General features: G+C 48.3%; 1 protein-coding gene across 2 annotated transcripts in view; it reads right to left on the reverse strand.

Moving 5' to 3' along the window:
• Positions 1 to 4,744, reverse strand: part of SIK3 (SIK family kinase 3) — a 214,000-nt gene extending 209,256 nt beyond the window's left edge. The window contains exon 1 of one of the 2 annotated variants that reach the window (XM_040976992.1): positions 4,431 to 4,744. In XM_040976992.1, coding sequence (XP_040832926.1) covers positions 4,431 to 4,706 — 276 coding nt within the window. In that variant the 5' untranslated portion in view covers positions 4,707 to 4,744. The remainder of the gene's footprint in view (positions 1 to 4,430) is intronic. The other variant, XM_040976993.1, reaches the window with a different exon arrangement.
• Between the last annotated feature and the right edge of the window lie 6,170 nt (positions 4,745 to 10,914).

The following is a 10,914-nucleotide window of genomic DNA, read 5'->3' on the forward strand; positions in this document are numbered from 1 at the left end:
GTGTCCTAAACTGATCAATATTTGGAACAGGGTCATATGGCAAAACGTTTGTTCCACGCAATACTCAAAGTTGAGAATCCTGACCTTGGTCTTCTAGGAAGCACTCTGCATGTAAACACAAATGTGCTCTTGTACTCGAGCTCCATATTCCCCACTGGATTTAAATGATTCTCTGGAGAAGACTGCTCAAACAAGCTCTGATCCATCATCAACGTGGCGAAGATGAGTTAACACAAAACACTGAAAACTCCAAGCAGCTGAATGGAAAAGCCAGGGTTAGTCACAATTTTCATTAGATAAGGTTCAAGACTTTTTTTCAGGGGAGGGGAGGAGTCTAAACCATGAAAAGCTATGTTTTAAAATGCCAATTTCATGAGATGAGCTGGCCTATACCCCACAGGAATTAAACCCAACCACCTCCAAGTAACACCTGAAATAGTGGCAAACTACTTTTCTTTTTTGTAACCATGAAAACACAATCAAGATGGAAGCCATCTACACAAAACCAATGTATTATACATTAATGAACTATTCCTAGGAGGCAAGAGGCAAAAAAGAGGTACGATGTCTTACTTATCTTTCTTACTACAATCACTGATGAAGATGATAACATGTATTCCATGTTTTACTACATGCCTGGCACTGCTCTTAAAGCATTAAGTGTTTAATCTTATGTAACTTTCCTACGACTCAAATCTGTGACATAAGAACTTCTGTCATCCTATTTCACAGGTGAGGAAGTGCAAGTACAGAGACGTTAAATAATTTCTCATGGTCCAAGATCAACCAACTATGAAACAGCAGAGGATTCAACAAACCCAGGCAGTCTTATCCAAAGCGACAGCTATTACCACAAACCAGTAGCAGTCAAATAAAATACGTCTGCTGAAATACAATTTTAACAATTTGACTTTTGTAGTCATGCACACTTTATAAAATGCATGCAAAATACACACACATATGTCCTTTCTCTGTTTCCATTCAGCCACTAATGAAGGTTTAATTGGGTACAGTCAACAGAGTATAACCCCAGAGGAGAGCAGAAAACCCTATATTTAAAATACCTTTAATACGTTATATTGCTATTCGAAAATAATAGGGCCCAAAAGTCTCAAGCTAAGACTTCTCCAGAAGAAAAGGCAAATGAAACAGGTAGAACAAAGGCAGGGTGACTTGCTGACCAAAGGATGTGTCAGATGACGGCTCTCCCCTGCTCCCCGATCTGCAGTGACGCTCCGCTCTGCAGTGCGGCCGGTATGAAGCCTGAGCTCATGAACGCTGCGCTGCAGAAACCAAATGAGAAAACAGAGCCTTTTCTCTGCTGAGCTTATTATTCCTAACAGGGTCCTTCCACAGCAGGTTGGAGAGTGATCAGAACTTGGGTAAGAGCCAGTTAGACCACTTCTTGGATGGAGCGCAACAACTTTGTCAATAAAGGAAGTTTATTTTAGCCTCTTAGTCCTTGGAACGGATGGTGTGTGCAAGGAAAAGGTGATCACAAGTACTTCTCTGATGCTGAGAAGAATATCTATTCCTTAACCTTTTGGTCAACGCAAACATCTGAATTACCTGAGTCTGATTGTTATATATGATTACAAGAAAAATTCAGACAATTCAGTGACCTAGACGGAGATGGGGAGTTGGGGGGTGGGAAGAGAGAGCTTAAAAAAAAAAGCATACCCTTATAATAGACAAAAAAATTTGTGAAATAACATTCTGGAAAGAGGGTTAAGGGGAAAAAAAAAAAACACCTCTGTGCTGCCAGTGAACATGAACTGCAGATGAATGCTGCAGTACAGTGGTAGAAAAATCCATGTACCTGAAGAACGGAAGCAGCGGCTTCTGCAACTTCCAGTACCTCTGCACCTCTCCACCGTTATATAACCAAACCATGGCCTTAATAGGACATCGAACAGTCTGTCAACAACCATCAGGCACATCTCCATTATCAGCATTTGAGCACCCCTTCCAAAGTGGATTCAGATAAGCAGGGAGCAGGCCAAAATGTGCTCATCTTTCACCCAGAGCCCATGACAACTCCTTGTGAATTAGGCTTCACTCATGTCCTCGGAGTAATTTCGAGAGCAAAGGATAGGGCACTTGTAACTGTAATTAGGAAATTGCACACTATGACAAAAACACAAATGAATGTTGGTCTTCACACATGCAACTCATCGTCCAAGTCACTGCAGGCTTATTCAAGACAGAATTTTTCCATACATAGGAATTGCACAACTGCACACCACAAACGATCAAAGATAAAAACCAACATAAGCAGTGACACCCATTTAGAAATAAGCCAATGTTTAAAATGTTGCAGTCCTAAAGGATATCAAAGTCTTTGAGAAGAAAATATGCCTTCCCCACCCCAACACCCCCCCCACACACACACACAGGAAAATTAGAAAGCGGGCAAGCCAGCCATAATTAGGCACTGGCTTTGCTGACTACTGAAGACAGAAATGTCTCTTTTGTATATAAAGCCAAGAATCAACTGTTTGCAATTACATTTACAAAAACATTCAACCCTGTCTGCCACAGATTTTTCCATCAATATTTTGGTGTTTCCAAGGGCTGGAAGATTCAAAACTCTTTAAAATCACTGACACTATCAACCGTGCAACCAATTAGACTCACAGAGTCCAAACCCCTAGAGGTCAGAAGCAAATAATCCCAGGAGCACAATGTGATTACAGAGTGGAGGGGGAGGGAGCAGAAAGAAATACCAAAACAAGGAACAAGGCGCACTGTTTGTAAATACAAGTTTGGCTTGGCTAACAGTAAAACAGGACTAGAGTGAGGAGATACACCCACCCATCTCAGCTCAGTCAGCTCCCCCTTGGGGTGGTCAGAGAGGCCTTGGGATCTCCTTCAGCTCCAACCTGCAAACTTGAGACCTTCTGATAAAAACTGACCAAAAAAATTTTAAAAAGGGAAAAAAACCTGAAGGGGCCCTCCAGAGGAAGTGAAACTGACCAATCAATTTGCCACAGCCACCTTGGTTTAAAAAAAAAAAAAAAAAAAAAGCCCCCTTGTAGTCTCTGACAGAAGGAGCAGAATGAAACTTCAGGTCGGGAGAGCAGGAGAGAGAGGGCCTCCACAAGCTGCAGGCTTCTCCAAACAACCGACTGCCATAAAAGCCAAAACAAGGTAGGTCATGATAACCAGAGACCAGGCTGAGGGCAACTGCTGTGGCTTGGGGTAGGAAACAGCAGCAGCCATGGGGTTCTTTATCCGTCAGGTTGAGGGAAAACAGAAAACTGCAGTTTTAAATAGATGAATGACTACATGAGAAGTATTCATTCAAGTCAGATTCCCAGCAAAGAAAATTGGGAGTTAAAAGAGGCTGCGTGGGTTCCACCAAAAACGCAAAGATGCCTCCCCATCTCAACAGCACCCACAAAGACAGTATTGGCAGCGTTTCCATCAAAACCAGGATTTCAGGTGTATACATGTATACATCGCTTCCTAACTGACCTTGGCCAATTTCACTACCCTGGCTCCTCCAATCCCTGGGGAACCTAAGGGCCCACAGCCTGGGATCCTCCTGCGGCTGGCCTCCTCCTGTCACAAGCTTTTTTCCTCGCCACTGAAAGCCCACCCTGGGTTCCACAAAGCACACAGTTCCCGACCCTCCAACAACTAAAAATAACCAGCAACCCAGCTCTCCCCAATGGTTTAACCCCTAATTACCTGGGGCCACTACAGACCTACCTGCCCTCCTTCCTCTCCCGCGCCCCCCATCCCCGCCCCCCATCCCTCTCTCTCCTGCTACCCTTCCCCCGGACCCCTTCCTAAGGACAAGAAAATAATTTTCCTCTCCTCTTGCCCCCTTTTCCTTCACGGTTTCCTGCAACAGCCAAGCGTCTGTGCAGATCTCCACGAGCCCCTTCTCTGCAGCCTTGGAGGAACCAACGTGCGTTCCCACCTCCGTCACCAGGTGCCTGGCTCCGGGTCGCAGGCAGGACCCTGCACCGCTACGCGGCCGTCCCCACTCCCTTGCGAGCAGGGTCTGCCCGTCGGCCCCTGGCCACGCTTGGCATGCCCCTTGCCCTCACCCCATACACACACACACACACACACACACACACACACACGATTTCCTAATTGCTGGTTCCACACTCCTCTGGGCTCCCAGGCACTCAGCCCCGGAGAGTTCCAGCCCCTGCTTTCCAATCAGCCTCCCAGCGCCCCCCACAGCGCCCGGGGCTCGCAGGCCCCCCGGCGCCCTCCGCCTCGGACTTTTCCCCGGGTGCTCGGGGCTCCCGGAACCTCGCACAGCCCCGAGCCGTGCCCCGGCTCCTCAACGCTCCCCGGCACGCCGAGCCCGGCTCGCGGCGCCCGACGCTCAGCCGGGGGTCGCGGGCTGACCTCGACCCGTCCCGGGCCGCGCCGTCCCTCAGCCGCCCCCGGTCCCGCGGCGCCGGTACCTTGGCCTTGGTGACGAGGTGCGTGGCCCGCTTGACCACGGCGAAGTTGCCCTTGCCGATGGTGCGGTCGATCTCGTAGTAGCCGATGCGAGCGGGCATCGGCCCGCGGGAGGCCGGGGCTGAGGGACGCGGCGGGCCGGCCGCCGGGGGCACAGCGGCGGGGGCGGCCGGGGGACCCGGGGCCGGCGGAGGCAGCAGGCGGCCCGCCGGCCCGGGTCCCCCCGCTCCGGCCCCGGCAGCCCCGCCAGCTCCGCTCGCCGCCGCCGCCGCCGCCATCTTGTTGTGCAGTGAAACCTCCGGGGCCGCGGGGAGCCGGCTGCGGGGGGAGGGGGCACGGGGGGCGGGAAAAGGAGGGGGGCCCGACGGACGTCACTCCGGGAGGCGGAGCGCCCGCGCCGCCGGGCGCCCGGCGCCATGGCAACCGCGCGTCACGTGCCGACGCGCGTCACTGCCCAGAGCCATGGCAACCGTGACCTCACCGGGGAGCTCGACCTTCCCGCGTGGGCCCTGGTTCCTTGGGCGTCGGCTCCAGGGTGCCCCCCTCCGGGGAACGGGCAATGGAAACCTCAGCCTGGAGGCTTCCTCCGCGCCTCGCGCCTTTGGCTGGAGGGGGGACCTGATGCTCGACCTCAAAGTCGAGCCCCTTAGTGCCTGGACGGGCCAGTGTGACCCCCTGCAAATGACCTCTGTCCCACTTCACCGGCAGCCAGCCTCCCTTAAAACAAAATACTTCCTCATCACCGAAAATACCAGCCTTGTCCCACTTTAGCCCTTGAGGCCACAAAAGCAGGAATAGCTACAGTCTTTAAGCAAATGTAACCAAGTTGGGAGCAAGGCAGGGGAATTGTTCAGTAAAATTCCTTGCTCTTACAAAATCCAGCTCATCCTGTACAATCAATCCCGTTATCACCAAATATAGGGGAATGGGGAAAGCAGGCTTTGCATTTTCCAGGGCGGAGCAACCAACCCAAATACGCATTCCAGTCGTTGGGTGGATGAGGGCCGGGGAGTGTGTACGTCATTTGCCTCCCTGCCACCCCCGTCTCTGAGCAATTCTATAGCTAGTTGTCTGTCAGCGGCTGCAGGCTCCTTCTGTTGCTTGTGTAACCCTGATGAAGCAGTGGTGCATTGTCCAGTAAGCCACGTCACCATTACAGACCAACACCGTCTGTATAACAAAAATATCCATCCAGACCAGTAAATCTCCAAGGACATTAAAGGTGATCAACTTCCTAGCTTCAGCAATACAGCCCATGCCCCATTCTCTTCCCCTCCCACATTCCGGGCCCTGCAGCTCGCTCCTGGCTGTCTCCTCCCCTCTGCCCCCACCTCCCTTTTTGAAGACTGACTTAGCTGCTTTAAGGTGGGAGTGAAGGGCTGGGGAAGTGGGCTGTGCTAATGAAGATGCTCTTTGGCAGGCTCAGTAGAACTATACTGTCAGGTGCGTTGCATGTACCCTGTTAAAAACTGACGCTCACTGTATAGCAAAGGAAGCATTTCCTAGTGTTCTGATCCCCCCATCGATAGTGGAGCCAGGGTAAGACAGGAGGGTCAGCCCACAGCCATCTACTGCAGTGGCTGTTCCAAATCGCCAATACAATTATCATTAATTCAACTGACCTTTTTTTAAACGACGTCTTTATTTGAAAAAGCAGAATTACAGAGAGAGAAGGAGAGAAAGAGAGATCTTCCGTTGTTGGTTCACTACCCAAATGGCCGAAACAGCCAGGAGCCAAAGCCAGGCCAAAGCCAGGAGCTTCATCCAGGTCTCCCATGTTGGTACAGAAACCCAAACACTTGGGCCAGCCTCTGCGACTTTCTCAGGCTTATTAGCAGGGAGCTGGAGCAGAAGTGAAGTGGCTAGGACTCCTACCGGTGCTCATATGGAATGCAGGTGGTGGCTTAACTGACGACACCACAGCACAGCCTCCTAATTGACTTCTTTATTAGCAAATAAGGATGAGGTTGAAGTATCTACTTCCTACACTGATTAAGCTGAGCTCACTTGCTACCAGGTAAATGGGGTGTGGCCGGCCACACTTATCCATGTTTGGGTCTCACCTGGTCCTGTCAGGGATTACAACGTTGGTGTCCCAGGCCCCAGTCTTGCCATCTCAGAGAAGAATCAGGGGGCTGCGGATCAGTCAACAGAAACCTTACCTTTCACTAGCTGCAGGGGCAGAACGAAAGCCATGCTCCCTAGTGAGTGTACACTCAGAGTCCTCCTCTACTCCCAGAGATATCTGAACATCAAGTACGACTTTTGCCTCTGTCTCATCGAAAATAAAATGAGAACCTAGAAAATACAACAATTGCCTAATTTCCAAAGAGAAGAATCTCATTCCTTAACAATGACCACAGTGCTGTGCAATATGTCATTTATGCTCCTAGCCTCCATGGGTCCAGATTAGTAGCTGGGGCATCCAGGTGTGGGCTTCCCAAGGATCTCACTAAAGAGTCTGCTTTGATGGGAAAGCTATATATACATAGGACACTGGAAAGGAGACTGATCAGAGACCATTGTGAGGAAAAGGAAAATAACTTAGAGGTATACAATTTAATTTTTATGCATCCCATACACTGGTTCATTTCCCAGTTGCCTCCAGTCTCCCGAGTTGGGGCACCAAGAACCAGAAACGTAATACAGGCCTCCTGTATGGGGAGCAGAAGCACAACCACTTGAGCCATCACTGCTGCTTCTCAAGACTTACATTAGCAGGAAGCTGGAGTCAGAGCCAGGACTCAAACCCAGCACTCCAATATGGAATATAGGCATTTTAACGCAGTGTCTTAGCTGCTAGGCTATATGCCGATCCTGGATGTATATATTTAACAAGGATTTATTGAATACCAAGGGTTAAATGAAGTTTGAGAGGAAGTCCTAGTCAGTAACAATGCTGAACAGTTTCCATACAATAACTCACATAAACCCTCACCACAATGCAATGAGACGGATGACACAGAGAAAGGCAGAGTTCAAGGAAAATATCCCCAAGTGGCTGCAAAGGCAGGATTAAGCCAGGCTAAAGTCAGGATTCTGAAATACCATCCAGCATCTTAGGTAGCAGGGTCCCAAGCACTCAAGGCATCTTCTGCTGTTTTCTCATGGATATTAGCAGGGAGTTGGATTGAAAATAGAGCAGCCAGGACTTGCACCTGAACTCAGATGGGATGTCAGCATCGTACTTGATGGCTTAACCTGCTGTACCACAATGCCAGCCCCCAAGGTGGATTTTTATTATTGTACAATCATTGTGCTGATTAGAAAAATCAGAAAGGAAAGGGGCCAAAGGAGTTGGCTAAGGCTGTGGAGCTAGACGGTGATAGAACTGAGCTTTGAGCCCCGGGAGTCTTCATCTGGAGCCTGAAATCCACCCACACCTCCCCAACCTCCCACATCGGTATCAAGATTCCTGCCAAGGTAGGAGTCAGTAGAAAAAGTGGTTTCTCCAAAAGCCCAGATAGCTGAGCTCAGTTTGGATCCAGGGAAGAAGAGCACTGTTTCTTAAAAGCAGGTAACCGAAGCATGTGAAGAGAAAAACAGATTGCAACACTGAAGGAAGTAGCTGTGATCACTTTAGTGGCCCTAAAGAGACTCTATGCTTATTAGGTAGGAAAATCACAACCTTCAGAAAACAGACTGGCAAATGTGTTCCTATGCCACTGCAAGGCAGTGGCTTGGGAACTGAATTCCTGGAGTCTTTGAAGTCCAATATAATCAGAGACAACTAGCCACCAGCTTCCCAGTCAGCCACTATCTTGAACACCTCTCTTCAGAAAAAAAAAAATAGATTCAAAGAAGAAAAGGGGACATTTTCCAGGATAATAGTATTGTGTCATGTTTCCAGAACTGGAAAATGGCCAAGACATCTTGGATGGAGAGGATAGAATCTCGGGAACTTCTAGAAGTGATATAAAAACCACTTCGGACCTCAGTTCTGACCTGAGAGTGATGTAAGCAGTTGGGTGGAGCTCTTGGATTATATCAAAGGCCTGTTCAGCCTGCCATCGCCACAGAGTGGTCTACATAGAAAACTGCAGCCTCCCCACCAGATCTCCCCACAGACCCTCAGAGACGTGAGGACCCTGAAGAAGCTCCAGCCCCTCACTTAACCAAGGTCTGAGTCAATCCTACTCTGAAAGAAACTGACATCACACCAGCATTCGCTTGGTAGGGAAACATGCAGAATCTCTGTGTGCCATTAAGACAACATCATAGGGTGTTTACTTGTTTTCCAAACCAGGGCGTTATTACTAGCTGCTTATAAATTCTGCTGTCCAGTAAGCCATCAGGGAGCTAGTGATCACACACCGTCTGAACACTCCAAATGCCCTGGTTTGCTCTGTGAGCTGGATGTGCACCTCTCTGTCAAGGCTGTTTTATTCGATACTGCCTCAGCCATGTGGTTTTTGCCTTCCTTCTTCCGCTGTCCCAGGCTCACCTAGTCAGGTATACATGCTTCCACAGGGCCTCTGGGCATACAAAGACAAGTATCTAGACCAATGTTATAAATATCTTGGTGAGGGGACTTATGAGAAGCTAAATACATGTTTAGTCAAGAATTTTCTGTTTAGCTTGTTCATATTTTTATTTGTCCCTTAAAAAAAATTCAGAGACAGATGGAGAGAGATATCATCCACTGGTTCATCCCCCAGATGCCCACAGTGGCCTGAACTTGACCCTGCTGGGCCAAAGCTAGGAGCCAGGAACTCAATCCACATCTCCCAAGTGAGTGGCAGAGACAGCAATCACTTGCGTCTTCGCCTGCTGCCTCCCAGGGTCTGGGAGGAGAGAGCCAGAAGCTGGGCATCAAGCCCACTTTGATAAGACACACGGGCATTTTATCTGGTATCTTCATGGCCAGGCCAAATGCCCATCCCTGCATTTATCTCATTCACTCAACCATTCAAGCTGTTACATTAAGCATAGAAATCATTCACTTTGTACATATTCTACGGTAAGGTTTAAGCACTTTCAGCTTGCCATTAAATATTCTTTAAAGTATCCAACACATCTTTAAGTATGATTTTTTTTAAGATTTTCTGCATTTTTTTTTAAATTTATCTATTTTACTGAAAAGGCAGATTAACAAAGAGAAGCAGAGAAAGAGAGAAAGATCTTCCATTTGCTGGTTTACTTCCCAAATGGTCACAATGGCTGGAACTGAGCCGATCTGAAACCAGGAGCCAGGAGCTTCTTCCAGGTCTTCCACATGGGTGTAGGATCCCAAGGCTTTGGACCATCTTCTATTGCTTTCCCAGGCTACAAATAGGGAGCTGGATGGGAAGAAGAGCAGCCGGGCAAGAGCCAGCATCCATATAGGATCCCTGCACTTGTAAGGGAGAGATTAACAGTTGAGCCATAGTGCCGGATCAAAAGTTTTCTCTGTTCTTAAATATGACTGCATCATCATTGAGGATCAATACCAGGCTTGGTGAAAACACCTTTGGTTTTATAAGGCAAATCAATGGGGAAATACGCTTAGTAGAGAAAAACGCCCTTTGAGAGCTCCTTTCACAAAAGAATGTGTTCCTTAAGGTGAGATATCCCTTGTGACCCTGGGGTTAACTTTTAATATTTATGCTAATAAAATCTTCCTCTTGCAATTGACTTCCTTTCCCCAAGTTTAAGTGTTGTATTTAACAAACACTAATTAGGATTTAGAGATATTTGAATCCTTTTCTTCCACTCCTTGAAAACAAAGTAGTAGCTAAGACTCCAGGAAGTCACAACACCGCAAAGCGCAGCCTAGGGTGGGAATCCCCTTTATTCACCTCCACATCTTTGTTCTTTTCCCCTTTGTCTGCACATCTCTCTGACGACAGAGCCAACTCTCTGCAGCACTTGCTCTGTTTCTCAGGCTCTTCTTGCAAACAACCTCTGACATCTGAGTGGCACAGCGGCTGGACTTTTACAGCAGCAGGAAGAGCAGGCTTTGCTTAGGTCTTCTTTCAGCCTTCCCAGCCCTTGGCCAAGAACAACTCATCCTTCCGGGATTGGTTGCTCCAGGCAGCCGACCCACCTTGACTTGCCTCATTTCCAGGACAATTCTCAAACTAGGAAATCCATCCTCTACCTTTTGAAACCTCAAGAAAAACTCTCCCTTGTCTGCAGAGACATCTGCTGGTCAAAATCCTAAAGTACATAGTGCCTAATTCCCTTTCTGTCCTGCTCGGGGCTTCTAGGCCTTTCTATTGAAACTGCAGGCAACTGAAAACCACAAAGCTGTGTCCCCAGCCAGAAGGCTGGAACTGAAATCGAAACTGGCTCCAAGAAGCTGGATTCCATTATGACCAAATAGGAGGCACGGTGGGGTAAGCCCACAGTGTTGCTCTAGGCTTAGGTTCATGCTCTAGTTTTAAAGCGCCCAAGAATGTCGTCCAGTGTACTTATGGCAAAAAAAAAAAAAAAGCATAACATTATTTCCTTTTTGAAAAACTTATTCTTTCAGTCAGAGCCGCCATCTTCCAGTAATTGGCCAAG

This window comes from Ochotona curzoniae, unplaced genomic scaffold (genome assembly GCF_017591425.1).
Source record: "Ochotona curzoniae isolate NIBS_2020 unplaced genomic scaffold, NIBS_Ocur_1.0 contig_2723, whole genome shotgun sequence".
NCBI lineage: Eukaryota > Metazoa > Chordata > Mammalia > Lagomorpha > Ochotonidae > Ochotona > Ochotona curzoniae.